General features: G+C 38.5%; 1 protein-coding gene across 2 annotated transcripts in view; it reads right to left on the bottom strand.

Annotated features, from left to right (window-relative positions):
- EBF2 (EBF transcription factor 2) overlaps positions 1 to 23,843 on the bottom strand; it is a 210,109-nt gene that overhangs the window by 12,624 nt on the left and 173,642 nt on the right. For both annotated transcript variants that reach the window (XM_049866361.1, XM_049866362.1), the window contains 4 exons: positions 7,618 to 7,706; positions 6,184 to 6,249; positions 5,924 to 6,101; positions 4,322 to 4,507 (listed from right to left, as the gene is read on the bottom strand). In XM_049866361.1, the coding sequence (XP_049722318.1) occupies positions 4,322 to 4,507; positions 5,924 to 6,101; positions 6,184 to 6,249; positions 7,618 to 7,706 (519 nt within the window). The remainder of the gene's footprint in view (positions 1 to 4,321; positions 4,508 to 5,923; positions 6,102 to 6,183; positions 6,250 to 7,617; positions 7,707 to 23,843) is intronic.

Here is a 23,843-nt window from a genome sequence, read left to right as displayed (position 1 = left end):
CTCCGCTGAAATCTGTTCAGCATCATAGCAACATACAAGCCTCCGGTGGCAGAAGGGCGGCTGCCCGGAAGGTGAGAATTCTACCGCGGAACTACCACTACCCCCTAGAGCATCCTTAGCAACAGCGCAGTAGTGTTCCTGAAAGATTTATTGTTCTTCCTTGATTTAAGGCGTTACTGCCCGCCAACAAAGTTGCCTATTAACCCCTCTCTTACAAAAACAAACAAGCAAAAACCCTCTAATTCCTGGGAGAAGCTTGTCTATTATATAGCTAAGTTTTAAAAGCAAACGTTATTCCAAATACCTGCTCTTCACGTCTTAGGTAGGACATAAGTCTGTATCACTGAAGGGCTTTATAGAGCCTAGCAATGTACACCTGACTTCGGTAATTCTGCCACTTTTCCTCCACCCTCTCTTTCATTGATTTTATGGCCCAATCTCATTACTCTTGCATCAGAGTAGACATCAACATTTTCAGAATGTATCTGTTCATAACTATGGTTATCTCTGCATAGGAATAAAAAAAAACCAGTGCCGTCGATTAGTGTGTCATTTTTCTTTTCTTCTTTTTACATATCCATACTTTTCAAATTGTCTATAAAGAGAATGTTACTATTGTAATAGGGTTTTTTTTTTTTTTTTAAGAAAAAGACAATAGAAATGTATAAAAAATCAAAAGAAGTTGATTTTTATGTAGGAGTATGATCTCTTTTTAAAATTACTTTCATATCTTCCAAATTTTCTATAATAATCATTTAAATACTTCACAATAGAAAATGTCTTAATATTTCTTTTTGAAAACATAAAAATATTGAGGAAGGCAAGGACATAGTCTATGTAAGTGAAGTAGGATTCCCTGAGAATAGGTTGGATTCCTACACATATGTATGCATGTATGTATGTATGTATATACATATGTATGTATGTATGTATTCTTTCCAAACTTCAGGCTTGCTTGGTGGCTATTCTGCTTTGGGAGAAGAGGTCCCTTTGGTTGTTACTGGGCTGTTGGATAGGTCATCTTTGGGGACACAGGAGTGTACCATTTGGGATAGTTGATCACCCATACTCCCAAATGAGACTTTCTCTGGACAGCTATCTCTCTGTGAAAGGAGGCCAAAGCAAAGGCAAGCGTGCCAAGGCCAGAAATCTATGTGAACACGGGGAGTTAAGGAAAAACCACTTTTCTTCTTACGAGGATTGATTGGCTTGCACAGTCCCAGCTGGAACTCACCGGGCACATATCCTCCTTTGCATCGAGCCATTGCATTCGTTGGCGCTAAGGGGTCTGTCAGCATTTCATTATAACCCCCTATTGTCAAGGGGTTAGAATTCAGCCATAAAAAACTTGCACTGAACTGGAACTTGGCATACACTGCTACCGCCAGGAAGTGAAGTTTGTATGTAAAATTGAAAAAACATCTGTTTGGACATTTTTGAAGTAGTGTGAGAGCAAAAAGCAGTAAGGATGCAGGTTTCTGATCCTCTGCACTGGCTGTAATGCAAGTCAAACTTGACTGAGAGCCTTGGCTTTATTTCGTTTTAATGGCTCTGGCAACTGATTGCTCCATGGCAGGGTCCAGCCATATCAGACTAGTTTAAATAAGAAAATGAAAAATCATAGAATTGTGTCTTCAGACACAAGCACCTGAATGGACGAAGTACACTTTCCCCTGGGTTTGTTTATTTTTCCCAGAGAAGTTAAGATTTAGCTGGTTAGAAATACAGGTCAGATAATATTGTAATGAACTCCACTGGGTATTCAGTATTTTCGAAGTAGGGGAATTTTATTGTAATGAATGCACTCTTAGAATCCCATTCCCAGACTGCCACTCCTTCAGACCCTCCCTCAGAAAACAAAGGTGCAAAGGATCGCACCAGACAGTGGGAGAAAGGAGGAGGATCTCTGTGTAATGTTGCCTGTCTCGGTTGGGCAGGGTCTCTTCCTCTTTTTGCTGTTATGTGTATACCGTCTTGTTTTAATGAGTGATTTGAAGATTTAGGGTGTTATTTTTCTTGCGGCAGTGGGTTGGGGTGACCATAGGGGAAAGAAAGCAGAAGGAAACTGTCACTTGCCGGAGTGCAGTAAAAGAAGGGAAAGGTCTGTCCCTGCCAAACGAATAATCTAGTAAGAAACATTCACACCAACCTGGGCATTGTCATTCATCTATTCTCGTTCTTTCTCCCTCTGTCTCCACACACTACACACTGTATTAGTAGGTTAGCCACTTTTAATCAACAAAAACAATAATTTCATATGTTTAAACCTAATATATATATTTTATACAGAAATGTTTTTGTACATCGAAAATGGTGAAATGGAGGCAATTTCATATGGTTTAACTGAATAAAACATTATAACTCTACCAGATATTTCTTATATTATGGTATAATAAATAACAGTATTCTGAGACTGATGATATATGTTTAGTTCCATTGTTTTACTATTTATTGGCTATGAATCCTTGAATAAGCTATTTAATAAGGCTTCATATCTTAGAATGGAAAGTGATAATAATAATTACTATGTCCATGTCACAAGCTCGTGTGGATGTGACTGGACTATATACGAATGTGTTGTTGAAGCTGTAAAATGCAATTTTTAACTACTCTTACTGCCATCCTCACTATAATGTACCATTATTTAGGCAATGACTCTCCCAGCATTGTGTTAATTGCTGAGGATTTTGTGGCTTCACCACACAGAGCATCTCCTTTATGAGAATTCGTGGGAGAAACCTCTCCAAGGGCTCAGCAACAGAAAAACCAGAGATTCCCCTGAGCTACTTAAAAAAAAAAAAAATGTGTGGACATAAGATTATATAAAAAACAGTGTTTCCTCCTTTGCTTTAGTGTCTTCTAAGCTCAGAACCAAATCAGTGGCCCCCGGGAATGGACTGAAGGGCTTCTATACTTGGCCCAGCATTTATCTTATTTTGTAACCATATATTTTTCTGTCATTTCAGTTTCTTCTTAGTTTCTATATTATACTTTTGTACTATTAAGATCTCGCTCTTCCTTAAAAAAAAAAAACTTTTAGAACAAGATAAGGTAAAAACAAGTAAGCAAGCAAGCAAACAAACAGATCAACTATTTGTTTTCCTAGATCCCTGTAATGTAATTAATCTGGGCCATCTGACAAGACACAACACAGAACTCATGCCTTTGGAGTAACAAGATTTTAGTTGTATTAGAAGAGCTAACCTCCGCTACCCTCTGCTACTTGGTTTCGAGTGTAGAAAGTTCTTATATGGATTGAACAGATCACCCAGAAATAACTCATGGCTGTGAGTCCCCAGGGAGCCACAGCTCCCAAGGCTGTGACAGGCAGCCTCCAGACCCAGCCATGCTGCTTCCAGAACCATGGTGGGCGTGTCTGTGTGCTGTCCTTGACTTGCCCTTGTTCCTGGCAGGAGGCAGCCACTCTGGGTCAAAGAGGGCATGCTGCAGAGCCTTGCAACCAGACCCAGCATTACAAAAACATTCTACTCAATCACTGCAGACTCTCCTTGACAAATTCTCCCCGACCCAAAGTATCCCCTAAAAAGTAGGTCTGAAAACACACACCTATTCATTCTCTTAGGTCCCTGGGACCATTATGTAAATTCCTGGTTTAGGGCCCAAAGCAACCCAAATGAGTTTTCACAACTTCCCAGAGTATCTAAACTGCTGCCAGACCATAGATTAAGATTAAGAGGCTGTATCTCAATGTATTACATTATTCCAAGCAGTCAACTTTTAACTCTCTGGCAGTACCTAAGGGAGGTACCTAAGGGAGGGTGGAGTCATGTAACAAAGAAGTGAGCACAGTATGGATGCACAAAATAACCTGAAGTCATAAATTCTGCCTCCAAATTATTGACCTGCTTTTTTCTAACCGTGTGATCTTAGGCAAGTCAGTTAATTTCTATGCACGTCAAGTTCCTCACCCATAAAATGGAGATAATAATACTAACCTCAGAAAGTTCTTACAAAGATTAAATAAAATATTCCATATAAAAATACCCAATAAAAAGTGCACATAATGTTAACTGGGATGGAACTTTAATCCCTTCCATCCTCACAAGCCACAAATACGTTTTCTTTGTAAAAGGGGATAGTTTCATTCCTTTTCTTTTCCCCCAGGAAGCCTTGAGTAGCCAAGTGAGCCAAACCTAGCTAAGGGAAAGGAACAAGAGTCAGGGCGAACATATCATCAGAAATCGGGCTCCTCACCCATGTGTTACAAGACTTGGGAATACAGCTTTTCCCAAAAAGGCTGAATAGTAAAACCCAGAGGCACAGAGACATAGAAAGCCATTAAGGTGGAAAGGACACTTACTTCCGTAAGGGGAGCCTGTGGGTGAGCCATTGAGAAATCCTGGTGATCCCGGAACACCCAGATTGGCCATGGGGACATTGCTGTAGCCATTCATACTGTTACTGGAGGTGCTGTAATTAGACTGCTGAGGTGTGGAGCTGGAAGAGTATCCCCGTGGAGAGATGCTGCTTGTATTGCGGATGTATCCTTGACAACAAAGGAGAAGCCCATGTAAATCAACCTGTACACACAGAGTAGGTCAAATGTGGCTACCAAAGGTCCGCGTCAGTCCCAGACAAGAGACCACCACCAAACCAACCTGAGACAGTGATGGAAAGCATGCAGTTGGTTTTTAGCCTTTTATACTTTATTCAAAGAGCCCTAGTGGCACCGTGGTTAAGTGCTGTGCTGTTACCCAAAAGGTGAGTGGTTCCAACCCACCAGCCGCTCCCTGGGAGAAAGATGTAGCAGTCTGCTTCTATAAAGACTATAGCCTTGGAAACCCTATGGGGCAGTTCTACTCTGTCCTATAGCACTATTATGAGTCAGAATCAACTCAACAGCAACAGGTATACCTTCTTCTCTCTTCCCCACCTTTCACAAGGCTGTGTCCCTTATATTTCCTCTCTTCTATTTCTTCCAAACCTGCACTCAGCATCTCCAACTCACACCAAGGAATGACCGGACTAATGGCAGTGTGGAATGACAGCTCCTAAATAGCATTTCACACAGCACTGGGGTCCTATGGATAATAATTGACATCACTGAGAAAAGCATTCTGAGGTCAAATAAAGCTTGCCAAATGTTGCATACTGTAGTAACCTTCTTGAAGATTCACTTATAAAGGGCCTAGAGAATAAATAACCCAGCTTTACTTGGTTGACCTAGTGTTTTCCAAATTAAACAGACCATATCATCTTTTGGTGGATGGTGGGGAAAAGCTGTCCAAATAAATTTTGGTTCTTTTAGCACCCTTAAAAAAAATTAGAAATAAAAATATCCCAAAGTTAGGGACATTATTGGGAACATTTACTTCTTTAAAAAACTGTTCTTATGATAAATTTAGACTGGCACCTTAATAATAAAATTGGCCTCAATGAAAACACCTTTACGCTATATACATGTAAAAGCATTCTTACCTGCATATGTTTGTTGCTATATATTTAAATATGAGATAATATATAATTAGAATTTACCAAATAAAACCAAACCATTCACCCTTGGTTACCAGGAAGAGAGCCTTGGTTATAATAAATGAGAATGACAATAACTCATCCTCTTTCCATTATTCAACATGGTTATCGCAATAGCTAAAGTATAAACTTCATTCAATAGATGCCTCTAAACCTAGTTTCAGTAAGTCTAAACCCATCTAAATTTATAATAATCAATCTTGTCCTTAGATATTTCCAGTTAAGGAGATTCTACCTGGTACCTAAAAAGCTCAAAATCTAACAAGATACCACACATAATATTGAGAAAATCTAGTATATGACTTCATTACTTATCTGCAGAAAACTCTGTTTTCTAGTATATGACTCATGCTTTAACTCCTTCCATTCCAGCAGAACCAACCTTTTAATGTATGAGATGTTTGCATTTTGATTCTGAGAAAGGTCTTACCTTGATTATTTCCCTGGGTTGACTCTGAGATGCTGACCCCAAGCTGGCTGCCATAAGAATTGATCCCCATCATGCCACTGTGAGCTGGAGAGCTGGAGAGAGCTGGGATCTGGCTGGGATTCCTGGGGACACTGTAGAGGGCTTCAGCAATATCTGCAGCTCGCTTCAAAATGATGTCCTATAAAATGGCCGGTGGTGGTGAGCATTTTACCCAGAGTGAAGTGTCAAGCTCAGGAGAGTATAAGATGTAAATTTCTTACCTGGTTATTATGTGGTGTGCCATAGAGGGCTTCCACTAGATCTGCAGCTCTTTTCAGCAGCATTTCCTGATAAAGAAAAGAAAGTGTGGGGTATATTCAAATGGTAAAACCCAAAATGGCAAAACAAAAGAAAAGGTCAACATATACCCCCCCCATGTAAATAATTAGTTAAAAAGTCCTATATTTGGTTTGACAAGTAGAATATAATCATACATATAAATCCTTCTATAAATATGTATATACATGAATTCAAGTCTATAAAATGACTCCATAAATGGTTATGCTACTGAAACAAACAAAACAAAAAAAATCAAGCAAATTGAGAGTGGAGTTGGTTAAAATTTTAAAATGTCATGGAAGTTCTATTAAAAATTACTTTCAGACAACTCTCTTAAAAAATCTAGTGTCCAATTAACCCAATATTCTTAAAATGGTTGATTGACCGAGCATGGCGGCATGCCAAGGCGCTGTCCAGAGTACTGAAATTATGTTGGCAATGCCTTCTGCAAAATTTTATTCTAATAAAGATGAATTCTTTCAATAATATTTCCCCCTGTTCATTTTAACCAGAGAGAATTAGCAACCAGTAATCCCTTTCCTCTCATTTTGTTTTTCCACCTCCTGTTTTTTATAACCCTTTAAATTGCTATTAACCTACTTCCCAGATATCATCTAATTTAATGGTAGGGCTGGGGACTTTTCTAAGAGGCAAATAAAGGTGTGATGTACAACCAACTGCAGTACCTGAATTTTCCTCACAGTACAGAAAAGAGAACATGGCATTTTGTAATTTGTGTGCTTAAAATGCAAATATAAGTGGAATTTAAATTTTAAAAATAATTTCTTATTAACTGAATAACAACTAATAACTTGACGTATTTTTTATGTAAAGAAAGCTAAAACCAGGGGCCAGACTCATAATGTAACCTTCATAGGTAAGCTCATTTAAAAGTTACGTATTTCATAGAAATTTTATATGGAAATGCTTTTTACTTCATTAAATTCCTGTGTACATAATAAATTAAAAAAAGGTACTTAATAAATACTTGACTGTAGACTGAGGTTTTCCTGAAATTATGAATAAATAAATCATTTAAATACAAAGGAGTGAGAACTTCTACTTTTAAGCAATTATGCAATTACCTATTTTCATAAAGTTAGCAATGTTTTATAAGCCAAATACTCTTGTAGTGTATCTGTTTTGTAGACCCAAATTTCAGCTTATATATTCCCTCAGAGATCAATCATAATATATTTCATAATTAGTGGAGATTTTATGTTCCTCATGTATCTAAAGCTAGTAAAATCCCAAGAGACTTATATCCAAATTTCAAAGCCTAATTAATTTTAAAGGCAGTTAAATTGCTGGATTTGTCTAAGTTTGCTAAAATCCTACAGAAATGTTCCCACATGTAAATTTTCAAAGCATTTTACCTTAGCTAATCTCTCAGGATCTCCAGGATGCCTTGGGATGACTTTCTGCAGCCTCTGGAAGCCATAGTCTATAGTGGGTTCATTTAATGCTGAAAAAGAAAAGTCCTCTTTTTGAGTTTGTATCCTGGCCATAAAGCAAACCTTCTAGTTAAATATTTCACAGGTAATTGAAAGGTCCTGATATTATCTAAGAATTGAAAAATAATGGATGCAATCAATCATGATTTTTTGCTATTGATATTGGTGAATTCACACTTGTAAGTTTAGAATTTATAGTAATTTTATGTTATCCATTAGAATAGCATTTCAGGAGTTCAGAGTTATCACCATTATTTTATCATTTCTGTTTTATGTGTACGCACTTAAAATTCTCTCATTCTCCAAGTCAAAGATATTACACAATCAACCATATTCCAAGTTCTTATTAATGCAATAACCTACCTGTATATTCTTTTCCTTCTCTCTTTTCTTTCCAAAGTGTGTATTTATTATCTATTAGTTCCTCTCCTAAATATCTTTTTCATAATTAGTCTCTTAAGTGTTTACATACATACATGTATAAGCAATTTATGAATTTATTCTCATAAAACCCTGATCTTATGCTTACTATATACTTTCCACAATTTGCAATTATATTTAGTTAGATATACATGTGTTTATTACCAGGCTTCCCTGCTAGACACAGTTTTTCCAATGCATTTCCACTGTTTAGGATAGTGCTAGGCACATAATAAACACTTCCTCATGTCAGCAACTGTAACACAAGAGAGTGAATGAATGATATGCTTTAACGTTTCTACTTTTATAACAATTTTTGAAGCTGATTCCTTTATTTTCTCCTTCCTGTATTTGTTTGGTTTTCAAAAGTTTGTTTGGATTTTATGGCTTTAAAATTAATACATGATAAAAAAAAATAAGGAAAAAAAAACAAAGAATAAAACCATAGTCACCTGTACTCCCATTATGCAGCAATAAATACAAGAGTATTACCTTTTTATCTTTCTTCTTGTATATATGTTTTCTGAATATTTATTGCTATTACTCTAACTCTAAAAGCAATACTTTTTTTAAGTAAATTATAAAATTTTCAAAATTAAAAGTGGAAATAAAATCATCCATAATTCTACCACTTTAGAAATGACTGAAGCTAATATTTTCGCCTTGACCCTTTCAGACTGAAATGCACACACACACTTAAATTATTTGGAGGCATACAATTCACATCATTATGTAACCTATTTGTGATCCACTGAGCAATATATCATAAACTTCCCTCCAGGTTATTAAACATTCTTTTATAACATTATTTAAAATTGCTGCCTATCTTTTTCTACACATTCTATAATTTGCTTAAATGGTTTCCTAATGTTGAGAATTTAATATGATCCTAATTTCTCACTATTACAGAAATCAGAACTATCAAAAATCCTTTGTGCATAACTCTATTTCAATTAGAAAATTCCAAGAATTAGAATTACTGGACCAAAGGTTAGAATCATATTTAACACCTTTCACACGTACTGTCAAATCACTCCTCAGAAGAATGTATGAATTTGCACTGCCCCCAGCAATACATGTGATCCTTTTAACTTACATTTCTTTGCTCAACAGTGACACTAAAGATTTCTTTTTCTTATATTTGCTGGCTATTTGAATTTATCTTTTTATGAACTACTAATTAATATTTTTTGCCCATTTTCCATTGTGGTTTTTTTTTACTTATTAAAAAAACTTTAAGTAATAAGATTTTTAACAATTTGTCATCCATGTTGTAGTATCATGTCCCAATTTGTCCTTAGGTATTATATACAGAAATCATTACATATGTAATGACTTATAAGCTGATATATATATATGTGATACATAGAGAAATATATAGACCTAGAACTAGAACTACAGCTGCAGCTAGACCTAGACCTAGACCTGGACCTGGACCTGGACCTGGACCTGGACCTGGACCTGGACCTGGACCTGGACCTGGACCTAGACCTAGACCTAGACCTAGACCTAAATACGGATAGGAGTTCCTGGGTGGTGTAGATGTTTAAGTGCTTGGCTACTGCTATAGATTGAATAGTGTCCCCCATAAGGGTGTGTCAACTTGGCTAGCCCATGATTCCCAGTATTGTGTGGTTGTCTAACATTTTGTGATCTGATGTGATTATCCTATGTGTTGCAAATTCTAACAGTGGAGCAGTGGTTAAGAGCTGTGGCTGCTAACTAAAAGGTTGGCAGTTCGAATCCACCAGCTATTCCTTGAAAATCCTATTGGGCAGTTCTATGCTGTCCTATAGGATCACTATGAGTCAGAATTGACTTGATGGCAATGGTTTTTTTTTTTTTTTTTTTTTGGTTTATGATGTTCATGATGCAGGATTAGAGGCAGTTATCTTAATGAGGCAGGACTCAATCTACAGGATTAAGTTGCATTTTGCGTCCATTTCTTTTGAGATATAAAAGAGAGAATTGACCAGAGAGGACAGGGACCTCATACCGCCAAGAAAGAAGAGCTGGGAGTAGAGCACATCCTTTGGACCCAGGGTCCCTGCTCTGAGAAGCTCCTAGACCAGGAAAAGATTGATGATAAGAAACTTCCCCCAGAACCAACAGAAAGAGAAAGGCTTCCCCTGAAACTGGTGCCCTGAATTCAGACTTCTAGCCTCCGAGGCTGTGAGAGAATAAATTTCTGTTTGTTAAACATCCACTTATGGTATTTCTGTTATAGCAGCATTAGATAACTAGGACACCTACTAACCAGAAGGCTGAAAGTTCAAATTCACCCAGAAGTGCACCTTGGAAGAAAGGCCAGTTGATCTATTTCCAAAAGACCACAGCCATTGAAAACCCTATGGTGCAGTTCTACTCTGAAACACATAGGGTCTCCATGAGTTGGAATCGACTGGATGGTTTGTTTCTTGGTTTTTTCTATGTTTATATCTATATTTGTTTTTATATCTATATTTGTGTCTGTATCAATATTGGTATTGATATTGATACCAGTATAGATATTATATATAGAAAGACCATCCAAACTGAAATTTTCAGTTGTGTATATACACACACATACATATACAGGTAGTCCCTAGATTACAACATATTCAAGTTATGATGAACCACACTTACAACCCTCTGTTTTTTGTTGTACTTCTTATTGTTAGTAATATATAATGTTGCAGCGCATAATTTGTTGATGTTATCATTCTTAGATGTTCAGTGTTATGATTTATAAACATACTGATAATAAGTGGCATTAATAATGAAAACTAAGAAAAAATGAAGTATTCAACTTATGTCAGAACCAACTAACAACAGAGTCATCAGAACAGAACCCCATCGTTAAGTGAGGGATTGCCTGTATAGATAAGTAGGTAGGTGGGTAGACAGGTAGACAGATAGATAGATAGACTGATTGACAGATTGATTGATAGATTGATAGATGACAGGTAGACAGATAGATATAAAAAATAGATAGATAGAAATTGAGAAGTGTTCTATTTTATCCTGTCCTCTTTAAAACTTATATAGCATGGATATTATGTTTACTAAAATTTGAAAGCACCCCAATGAAATTGGTCTTGTCAAGGTCATCAATAACTGTTTAACCCAACCAGGAAGAACTTTGTTGTTCTTAACCTCAAATTAGCATTTTACACTGCTCACATTCTCTCCTTCTGGAAATATTCTCGCCCATTGGCTTTCCTGAGCCCACGCTGTCCTGCTTTGCTCCTACCTCTCTGGCCGTCTCAGGCTCCTTTGACGAGTGTCTTCCTCTGCCTGTCTGGTAAATGCTGATGCACCTTAAGATTGTTGCCAAGCCAGTCTTCTGCTGTGCTACATAGTCTCTCTAAGCAATGAATGCCCCCATGACTTCCATGTCATGCTGCATGCTGACCATCACAAATCTTTATTTCCAACCCAGATAGCTTGTCCAAGATTCAGCCTTTTATATCCCATTATCTGCTAAAACTTTCCATTTGGATGTCCCCTAGGTTATTTCCACTCAAAATTCTCCAAGCACATGGGATTCTCAGTGAGTAATGTAATTGTCCATCTAATTGCTAATCAGAAACCTTGGATTTATGCTTTATTTCTCAAGCTCAATTATATTTTTTCTAGGAAAAACCATCCATTTCATCAAGATTTTAAATGTTCGAGCATAGATTCTACATAATATATATATATATATTTTAATTTAATTTCCTATCTATGGTTCTTCCTCTCTCTCTTTGTTGTAACTTTCTGAATAGCCCTATTTCTAATTTTAACCACTTTTTGTTCCAAGGAGAATGTTCTAAAATTTCTAGGTAGTTGTGTACTATTAAATTGTTGTTTTTTCTAGTTAATTGCACTGAGTTCATAGAAAGTGGCCTGTACAATTTATTGAGTTTGTGTTTGTGTCATTTAATATATATTACATACAGTCTTGTCTGTGTTCCATGGGTACTGCTTTGCATGTATTATATATCTTTTTGATCACATTATTTAAAGCATTTTATCCATTTTTGCTACTATAAATTTGTCCTTCCACTTTCTCCTTATATTTCTAATGGTTTTCAAATGAATGTATATTTTTCTAGTGATGTGGAAGATATACATCCTATTTTAATTTATAAGCAGTGCCTTTACGATTTCTCTAAACATACTTTTTTTTCTAATTATTTGCCTCTGTGGATCTCCTCCATAGATAGGAAATTTTCCTTACCTTTTAGTTTTCTCACCTTATTCTTTCCACTTTTACATTTTTGATGACAGTTTATTATTTTGAGCTGATATTACTATTCTTAGATTTTCTGTGATCTGTATCTTTTAAGAACTTTATATTTACATTAGGTTTTATTGTCATATTAACAATAAATTCGACACTACATTTAACTATTTTCTCTGCTGATCCCAGCCTTTTAAACCACAACTTTTCCATTCTTGTACACTTCATTGATTCAGTTTTTCAACAGTCAGATTACATCTACTGGCAAATTTTGAGAAAGAATGAGAGTTGAATACTATCTGGAATAAGAAACAGAAATAAGAGAATATTCTTCTATCTTTCTCATACATAAATAACAACTTCTCTGGATGTGAAATTGTTAAGCACATTTTTTTCCTTTCAAAATCAAGTTCCTGCTTGTGTCTCTTGTTCTCACCCCTCAGGTGTGTGTGAGTCATGGCAGGAAGGCTTAAGGGGCATTCAGCAGGGTCTCCTCCACTGAGTCCCGGCCCTGCTGCTCTTTCTCAGGCGGGGAACCATGAGTCCAGCTTTCACCCAGCCACCAGTGCAACCCTGTCTGCACACACCAGCACAATTGTACTACGTTTCAGGCATATTGTTGACACTTGTTTAGTTTCTAGCATTAATACCAGGTTTCTCTCATTTTTATGTTTTCTTGAAAATATCCTCAGATATATTCTAGGGATGGGGAGATATTAAACACTTGCACTTCCATTTCCATTTTACCCAGAAACACATGTAAGAAGAGCTTTTGTATAATTGGAATCAGATAAACTTTTTTTTCTCTCACTTAGCATTATAATGTCAGCAATTTCTGAAGACTTTTTTTTAATAATAGGATTTTAGTGGCTGTAATATTCAATAACAAAGATCTTTATTACCACTATTACAATTTACTGAGAGCTCACTATGTTATAGGTAGTATGCTAAGCATTTTTTATATTAGATCATTATTTCAACCCTATGACATGGGTATGATCCCCATTTTAAATACAATTCCAGGTGGTAAAGATGGAATCAGAACCCTGGCTTCTCTAACTCCAACACTTATGCTTTTAACCTTTACTGCTATGGAATTACAGATATTGTTCTAAGCTCCAGCAAAATATGCCAGCAGCCCCTCTAAGCTAACTGCTACCTCTCTGTAGCCAGCCGCTGGACTGGAGCTGGTGGAGAGCAAAGAAGGTCCTGAGAAATTGCCACACCACCCTCTGCCTTCTCTGATCCCCTCCCCGCCCCCTGAACTCACACCCCTTCATGTGCTTCCTCCCCAGCTTTAAGCAAAGGGCTTCAGAGTTGGAGAGTGAAGCCCTGTCTGCCTGAAGTTCTCAGTCCCAGAGAGCAGGGGAGGTCCCATCTGGTATCAAAAGGCAAACATGAACAGCTGCCTGTTGCTGCAGGGTGAATGAACACACTCAGTGACAAAAATACTCTAAGCCAGTCATAGCTTCACCTTTTTTTTTTTTCAAATATATATCATTTCATTGTTCAAAGTATTGATTTGCTTATATGGAGAAAACTAAAATTATAGATATGGGTATGTTTACAATATGCTGGCTATGAATTAAAGGAATATCCCATAAGGTAGAAAATCTAACTCTCTTCCCACCCCTTACTGCCTCCATATGGTCCTTGTTCCTTCCTCTCAATTTGCATGGGGACTCCCAGCACGTGCTCGGCCTGTGTCACTAGAGCATGACAGTGGTCCATCCATGGCCTCCTGGCCATCTACCTCCTTATTTCTGGGTCCTTCCTGCTGCTCAGCTCTCATCAGGACACACAGGTGGGATGTAAATGGCTTCTGTCTAATAAAACTTATCACACATCTGTACCCATTTTCTTTGCTATTACATTGAAAACCACCAGGACACACAGGTAATATCTGGTTTACCTTGTACCCCCACCCCTTAGAAACAAGCAGAATATCTTCCCCACACTAGGTAAGCAATCCATAGTACACCCTGAGTTTGTAGATTAGGTACAACTGCCTGTTTGGCATGTTTATTTTTTCTGGAGTGTTCCTGCCAGGCTACACAGGCATGAACTGTAGGATGGGTTATATATGTATTCAAGATGAGAAAGACTGTTGTGAAACACACTGTCATCTATATGGACAGGAAATAATATCACTCATGCATGCATATACACACACAATTTCATTTAATCAAGGGCATTTTCAAAGTAGAAATCATGAAGTAGAAAATATTCAGCCTCTGTTTAGTCAAAGCCAAACAGAGGAACTGTCAGTCAACCCCTCAAGTGTTCAGCCTGCAAAACATCAAGGACAGGTTTAACAACTTTTACTTTGGTTCCAAACTAACAAACTGGCCAGTTGTTTTTACATCCTATAGATTCAGCTTCATCTTGAATCCCAACTTCCCCCCCCTCCCCCCCGCCACCACCACCCTGAACATTCTCTGACTTTTCAGGCCTGATGTGAGCCAAGTAAACCTCAATTAGCTAATGAAGTGCCCAAGACCAACACCAAGACTGTCTCTAAGGGCCAACCAAGTCATTAACCACCATCATCAGTGTAAATTTACAACCTCTCCAACCACATGGAGTGTGGGAATGCTGTGAAGTTCTGCCGACCCTTTGGCTGACAGGTACACAGAGAAATGCTGGCAAGGCAAAAACAGAATAAATTAAAAATACGCTTCAATCTATAGGCTCTGTTTATCTATGTCTTTCTTTAGTAACATAACATTAAGGTAAAAGGTCATATCCCCACTGAAATATAATTTATATTTACCTTTTATTAAATAATTATGGCATGGCATGAAGTTAAATATTACAGAAGTTAATCAAGGGGGAATTCAATAGAGAAACCCCAGACATGAGAATTTCGTCTTTGCTATACATAGAATGTCTTAATCCTCCACTGGGAGTCATTCGGGTTTGCTTAAGGAGTTTAATAATACACATTTCAACTGCCACAGAATCTAAATCCCATTTGGATCATCTTTGAAAAACTTTCATCAATACCTTGAGATTTCATAATATTTCTCCTGAGAGCCTGGATCTTATGTGTCATTTCTCATTTTGATTGTGGGTATAATGTATCAGGTTACTTACATATCTTGAGCCTGACAAATAGATATAAATTATAAGTAATGTGCAAAGGGTTTCTTTTTTAAGTAAATAGCATTTAACTAAAAATATCTAATGGGAACCAATAATAATAATAAAAAAAATCTGGCTGGTGCCCAATATTAATTTTCCCAAAGGGTCGGTGAGACATATAAGTTCTATATGATTTTTATCTTCATTCCTTAAAAGGAGGTACAGAGACCAGATAATGCTTACCTCAACACGTTGCTACTTCTGTTTCCTAAAAAAAGATAGAACACTGTCTAACATAGAAAGAAGGGCTCTTTGTTGGCATTCTAGGCAGCCCTCGACAAACACAACATTGACATTGCATGCAGGTCATTGATGCCCTTGACCAACAGGGCACTAACCACAAAAATGGCTACACTGAAGGCTGATAAATTTCCTTTGCAGAAATTTGAGATGAGATAAATAAGGTAATGAATGAGGGATGCTCTGGGTGCTCAGTCTGGCTCTGCCTCTCTGGGGATGTTGGCAAATCACAACCCTGGCCTGGGCTTCAGCTCTACCTACTAGTGAGTCTTCATCTGGGTCCTGGGATCACAATGAAAAGCCTTCAAGAAGCCAATAAATAAATGTCTAGAAATCATGGGCCTTGCTGTATTGTTGTGCACATGTGTATTTATCTGCAAGAAAGGGTCTTCACTTTTATCAGATGTTCACAGACCCTATGGTCCTAAAAGGGTGATGGCCCATACAACTAGAGGATCCCTGCATTCCTTCTAACTCTAAATCTAGATCATTCTTCAAGAATAAAGACAATTGATAAGAATCCTGCTCTTTGCATTCTCAAAACCAAAGTAAAGGAAAACCTAAAATCCATGTAATGCGATTGCCAGATAAACACGTAGATCAGAAAATGGACTTTGATAGACAAGCAGAGGAGAAAACATACATCAGTAATAACCTTCATGTGGCTTTGGGCAAAGGAAATCTTGCAGCAATCTAGCACTGGGATGAATTTAGATATACACAAACAAGCTTCTCCCCTCACACCACCTTTGGGACTTCTTCATTCTCCTCTTTCCATACAAGGTCTGTATGTTCATACTACCTTATTTCTCTACATTGGTTTCCATGAAGTCTGCCTCCCTTGTGCTATAATTTTGCCCTTATGCTCTCTCTCTTTTTCTTTCTCTTTCCCTATCCCCCAATTTCTTCATCTAGTCATATGCCTTCTGCTCTACTCCTTGTGTGTCCAACATTTAAAGGCTATGTCAAATTAGCACTTTAATTCTTCAAAATTCAATGTTTTAATTGGATTGGATGATATGGTGGACAGAAGGCTGGACATTGGCTGGGGACCTGCCTTTGATTCTTATCCTGACCAACTATGCCATCTTCATCTAGGCACTGGAGCAGGCAGGGATTTGGGTTATTTCTCTGCAAAAAAAAAAAAAAAGTTGGACTAAATGGCCTCTAAGCTCTTGCATTTTATGATTCTAAGGCCATTATTTATTTGATGCAGTGAAATTCTTCTCTGAGGAGGAGAGATGGGCGAGGGTTAAAGTCATATCCTATTGAATTAAGTCGTCTTTCATTTTTGCTACATTGAAATATCTTCGTACATCCACTTGTTATAATGTAGCAAAAATTCTGTGTCACCCATTAAAAAAAAAAAAGATAACATTGGAACACCTTATCAAGAGGTGGTACCTGTCTTTGTGGACACAGGAAAGAGAATACGAGCTGAGAATCAGCAGCGCACAAGTGAAAGATTAGGTGGAAGCCTCTGATATTTAATTTTAAATGAAATATTAATTTAATATTTAATTACGCTTTGGTTTCAAGAAAAACTGCAGCAGCAAGACAGATTGTTTGAAGAAGGGAGTAATATACATGGTAAAGGAGACAACTGTAAAAATTAAAGATAAATTTCAAGGGTAAATCTAAATGCCACAGTGGGGCAGTAATGAATGTGCTCAGGCTCTTTGTAATGTGTATTTAGAATATTATAGCCGAGAGCACTGGGCCGTTAAGGGACTGGGATGTCTCCAGTGAAAGCACAGCCCCTATTCTGGGACTTCCAACAAAGCCATCATTCCTGGGACTCAGCTGAGGAGGTATTCAAATTTCACAAGAGGTGGGGGCAGAGGTAACTTCTGTAAAACTGCAGGATGCCAGGAGGGCCATTGGTTCAACTGTTCGCTGGTTGAGCAGGCAACAATGGTACTCGGCCAGTTTTTGATGTCTGAATTGGGTATTTTTAACTAAAAATCAGATTCACTTCTTAAATGGGGTTTTTTTTTTTTTTTTCAGTGTAATGCTGTAAGAAAAAAAGGGAAAGAAATCCGAAGCAGATGAGCTATTAACATTTGAGATCCAGCTTGTACATCTGTGCAGTACAGCCTTATGAAAGGAAGGCACGCTCACTTGGGGGAACTCCTACACCCCCTGCCAAGACTCAGGGGAAAACTGCTTGGGAGAATGATTTTGGGGTTCGTGAAAATCTAGGCTTCTCATTTTTCCTTTCAGTTGCTGCCTGTTCTTGGCCATTATGCTGTTGATGAACACTTTCTCCCAAATAATGAGCAGGAATATTTAATCAATACACTTGTTTCTGCTGAAGTAAAAGCTATAAAGTGTTCTAGAGAGGAAGTTAGTTAACATGAATTCTTTGTTGCTTGGTGTGTTTCAATGATCCAGGGTGTCTTTGCCTACTCCTAAATTCAACCCATACCTTGGGAAGCACCTACTCTGTGCACACCTGAGCACACAGTCAGTCTCAGTCTCTTCTGCTCCCTTCCTTTTCCTTTTAAGACCTGCCCCTCCTTCACCCCCACCTGCAGAGTTCACATCCTCAGGTCACCCTGGCTTAACCTTCTCCTGCAAAAATCTGATTGGTTAACCTAGACCAGGCTATTCAGGGACCAGGCTATTCAGGCTAGCATGGCAGATCTTTCAAGAACAATCCACATTTTATAGAAGAAAAGATGGTGCTTCACAAAGAAGTCCACCACTAATCAGGAAGCCACATAGCAACTCATCACGCAACACTATCTGTCCCTCTACCAAATGTCCAAAACCGAGGACTTTGTTTCCACTGGTATATGTATATAATTTCATCTTTCCATTAAGGTGAGTATTATCCCCATTTTGGGGGTTAGAAAACTGAGGTGAAGAAAGGCTAAGTAATCTGCCTGCGATTTGGGATGCAAACCCAGGTGCTCTTTCTTTTTTTTTTTTTAAATATTTTATTGTGTTTTAGGAGAAAGTTTACACAGCGAATTAGGTTCCCATTTTAAAATTTGTATACAATTTGTCCCATGACATTGGTTACAATTTTCACAATGTGTCAGCATTCTCATTATTTCCATTCTATTTTTTCTGTTTCCATTGATCTAGCTTCCCTTTCCCTCCTTGCCTTCTCATCTTTGCTTTTCAGTAGATGTTGACCATTTGGTCTCATATAATTAATTGTCTGAGGAAGCACATTACTCATGGGTGATATTGTTTATGTTATAAGCTAATCTATTATTTGGCTGAAAAGTGACTTCCAGGAGTAGCTTCAGTGCCAAGTTCAAAGGGTATCTTAGGGCAATAGTCTTGGAGGTTCCTCTAGTTTCTATTGGTCCAGTGGTTCTGGCCTTTTTTAGGAATTTGAATTTTCTTCTACATTTTTCTCCCATTCTATCTAGGACCTTCTGTTGTGTCCCTGGTCAGAATGGTTGGTAGTGATAGCCAGGCACCATCTAGTTCTTCTGCTTTCAGGTTAGAAGAGGCTGTGGTTCTTGTGGGCTATTAGTCTTGTGGACTAGTTTTTTTCTTTGAGTCTTTGCTTTTCTTCATTCTCTTTTGCTCCGGACAAGCAGAGACCAATAGTTGTATCTTAGGAGGTTGTTAGCAAGCTTTTCAGACCCTAGATACCACTCACCAAACTAAGGTGTAAAACATCATCTTTATGAACTATGTTATGCCAGTCGGCTAAGTATCCCATAAGATTATGACCTTCAAACCAGTAAACCAATCCCACAAGTTGTTTGGATTATGTCTAGGAAGTCTCTGTAACTATGCCCCCATGTGCTTTAGTTTACATATATATGTATATATGCAGTACACACAAACATGTATATACATATGCCTACAGATAAACCTATACATGCATGTGCATGTACTCACATATGCCTTCCTATACACGTATATGCATAGATATCTACCTATGTAACCACACACATATTTTTTTATTACTGTTGTTGCAAATTATATGTTATAGCATTTATCAAAGTTGTCCCTTTTTTTTGTATACTTCTTAGGGACTTCATTTACCTTAGTCAAATTGTACAGACTTCACCCATATCTTATATTGCCTTTCCCATCATGAAAAATAACAAGTGTCTACTATCTAGAAAGTGATTTCCCCTCCCTCCCCCTTCCATGCCTGGTAAACATCAAAGCCAGATACTCTTTTGAGTCTCTGACAACAGCCTCCAAGGCTGCCTTCTGCCCTGGAGCTAAGTTCTCACAAGTTTAATAACAAAATGAAGTTTGCACTCCTTTGCCTTCTGTAACTTCAGTAATTCATAAAGAGGATTTCTGTAACTCCTAAGTCATTGAAAACACTCTGTAGGTTCTAAGCCTATGACGTCACACTGAGATAATGAAAATCACTGTATTTTGCAATCCGGGACACCAGGGCACAGGAAAGGATACTCTGAGCCCCCACTCCATGCTGACTGGCTAGTCTATTTCCTATATACTTCCTCGGGAACTGCCAAAAAAGACAAGGCAACTGGCATTTGCCAATAAAATTACCAGGTGAGGCCAGACAGATGACTTTGATATGATTTCTTCTAATAAGCTGTACAGTATTGAGAAGCAGTACGGGGTGGTGGTGAAGAACTGAACTTTGGAATAAGCTCGGTCCAAGCTCTGTCACTTAATTAGCTTGGTGACCTTAGGTAGGTAACTTAATTTCTCTTACCAGAAGGACTCTCACCTATAAGTTGAGATACTAACAGAACCTTGCTCAGGGGAGGGAAACGGTGGTGGTTAAGTGGCATAATGCCTATAAAATTCACCCTAGGTGCTCAATAAATGACATGTGTGGTGACTGGATTATTATCATTTTTTGTTGTTATGAGGGAGATTTTTTAGTACAGATCCAGCAAAGACCCATAGAAACAATACTGAACAGCTGGGCTCATCTACCCCCATGTTGTTGTTAGGTGCCATCAAGTTGGTTCCAACTCACAGCAACCCTATGTACAACAGAATGAAATACTGCCCGGTCTTGCGCCATCCTCACAATTGTTGCTATGCTTGAGCCCATTGTTGCACACACTGTGTCAATTCATCTCACTGAGGGTCTTCCTCTTTTTTGCTTACCCTCTACTTTACCAAGCATGATGTCCTTCTCCAGGGACTGATCCCTCCTGATAACATGTCCAAAGTACCTGAGACGTAGTCTCACCGTCCTTGCTTCTAAAGAGCATTCTGATTGTACTTCTTCTAAGACAGATTTGTATGTTCTTTTGGCAATCCATGGTATCTTCAATATTCTTCTCCAACACCATAATTCAAAGGCCTCGATTCTTCTTCAGTTTCCTTACTCATTGCCCAGCTTTCCTATGCATACGAGGCAACTGAAAACGCCACGGCTTGGGTCAGGCACACCTCAGTCCTTAGAGTGACATCTTTGCTTTTTAATACTTTAAAGAGGTCTTTTTCAACATATTTGCCCAGTGTAATTCACCGTTTGATTTCTTAACTGCTGCTTCCATGGGTGTTGATTGTGGATTCAAGTAAAATTAAATCATCTTATCCCCATATCCATCTACCCCCACAGCCATCCATAGTGACCTGCTGTCAGCTTGCAGGCTCTGTGTGGGTCTACTGAGTCAGCCACAGTCTGCACAGCTGAACACCATGGGGAATTTTCCTGATGGCTTTTTGCTGCTTTTCTGTGGGTGGTGCAGATTTTATATTATAGACAAAGGCAATCCCACCTCCAAATACCATTCTCCGGACATTCACTACCTGTATACTCACTGCCACCTAAAGACAAGATAGCAAAGAAATACCCGCAAAACCAAGAGCCGTGGATGCATTGGGTGTTCCTAGTAGGATTGCTTTTCCTGAACTGCCAGTTCTCAGTGGAAAACTCTGAAAGGGAGCAGAGGAAGGATTCCCTCCCCCTCTAAGCCTAGGCTGGCATACCATCCCTAGGTCTCAAACCAGACAGAGGAAACAGGACTTTTTGATAAGCTATAGTCTCATTGCTGATCTCTGAATTCTGAAGTAGCAAGCTGCACTTTAGCAAACCATGGTTGGAGAAAAATAGACCTGTGAAGTTACACGTGTGAAAAAAACATGTTGTTTTTCAGAGCCCTGATGTTGTTTGTGCTGCACTTGGCAGCAGTAACCTAGGGGAGCTGATTACTCGATTTTGGCTCATTTTACCAGGTAAGTTTAAATCGAATAGTCTTGGGTTCATTATGGTGATGCCTCGTTGGATACAACAATTATCAATAGTTGGACCATGGACCATACGGTGAGTGTGGTGGGGCTCTGGGAGCTGAAGGAAGAGAGGCTTGATGAAGCCTCCCTTTATGGCTCCTGATTTTTGCATCTCCTTCTAGAAAGGCTCCACTTAAAAGTAAGCACTTACTATTGTGTTCGCAGTGGAAGTGGCCCAATCTCATAACAACCCTCCTGTGTATGAAGTACTTTATGGGTCAGAATCTCCACAACAGCCTCATGAGCAGGACTCAGGGATTCCCAAACTCATTTATTTGTTTAAAATACAGATTTCCAGGCCCTTCCTCATTCCCCTACCGCCCCTGAAGAAAAGCATGATTCAGTATGTTTGAAATGAGGCCAAGCATGGGTCTCATGATCAGCCAGATTAGGGAGACATCTATGGATAATAGTATAATTAGTGCCAGAGTTTTACGGATGAAGAAGATAAGATTCAGAGACGTTAGATGGCTTAATGAAAGGAAAAAAACTAATAGATGGCACGGCTGGCATAAGAATGCAGGTCTTCCGGCTCTGAGTCCACTGTGTCTTCTCTTAGATTTTCATCCTGCCCAGAGTGTTCACTCTGCCACCGCTAAAGCTCTCTCTTTCTAGGTATCAAGTTTTTCTTTTCTTATGAAATCAACATTATTTCTTCCACCTCACCGTTTAAGCTAAGTATTTGTTTATACTGAGAGTGATCTCTGAACACTGCCATGCAGTGAGGTGCTGGCTGAGGGTTTGGAGAAGCTGACTCCCAGGGTTCTCAGTGTGGCTTAGTGACCCAAGTGTAGCCCTCAGAAGCCCAGGATGGCTGGAAATATAAGGGGCCTTTGTCTTCCCCAAGGGAAAAGTTCATGATTCTCCTGGCTAGATGGAGTTAGGACTCAGCTCTAAGGTAGAGAAGTCTCATCAGCTGTAGAAGCCACTGCCTTTTCAAACATTAGTCTAAGTTTCCAAACCAAAAAACCAAACTGGCTGCCATCGAGTTGTTTCCAACTCATGGTGACCCAATGTGCGTCAGATTAGAACCGTTCTCCAAAGGGTTTGCAATCACTGACTTTTCAGAAGTAGATCACCAGGCCTTTCTTTTAGTTAGCAGCCGAGCGTGTTTAACCATGTTCACCACCCAGAGACGTTCTAAGATTCCCAGCTCATAAATCAGCTTTTCATGTTGGCGGCTGCCCATTCAGTGAGAAAAGATGAGAGACCACCGATCCGTTTCCTTTGGGGTCTGGAACTCTCCAAAATGCTTTCCACTTCTTATTTCCACCTATGTTGAATACGGCCCAGTAATCTCAAGGTGAGAGTTTTTCATAGAGGGTAACCAGCCTCCTGAGCCATCCTGGATAGTGTTTATATTTTTGTTTCCTTCTCTGATTGTGAAAGGACACACTACTGAATCTCTGCCCTTCTCACTCATCTTCCAAGATCCTTCTCAAAGGTAGTCTTCTTGACTCCTTGGCTGGAAATATTTTCTTTGTACCTAAAAATTTGAGTTTACTAATATGTGCTGTTTTGGCATTTAAACATGTGTGACATTAATTATTATATAATATTTTCTTGTTTTAATTTTTGTTTTATTTTTATTGTGCTTTAGATGAAAGTTTACAGTGCAAATTAGGTTCCCATTCGAGAGTCTGAACATAAAGTACTCCATGACATTGGTTGCATTCCCCATAACGTGTTAGCACTCTCCCCATTTCTGCCCTGGCTTCCCCATTTCCTTTCGTCTAGATTTTCTACTCCTTCCTGCCTTCTTATCTTTGCTTTTGAGCAAATGTTGTCCTTTTGATCTCTTATAATTGATTGTTCTAATGAAGACATTTATGTCAGAGTTACCGTTTATTTTATGGACCTGTCTATTATTTGGCTGAAAGGTGATTTCCTGAAATGGCTTCAGTTCCAGTTCTGAAGGGTGTCTTAGGGCCAT

The sequence above is a fragment of the Elephas maximus genome, chromosome 22, assembly GCF_024166365.1.
Source record: "Elephas maximus indicus isolate mEleMax1 chromosome 22, mEleMax1 primary haplotype, whole genome shotgun sequence".
NCBI lineage: Eukaryota > Metazoa > Chordata > Mammalia > Proboscidea > Elephantidae > Elephas > Elephas maximus.
The sequence above is the reverse complement of the archived record's forward strand: the minus strand, read 5'-3'. Positions and strand labels throughout refer to the sequence as shown.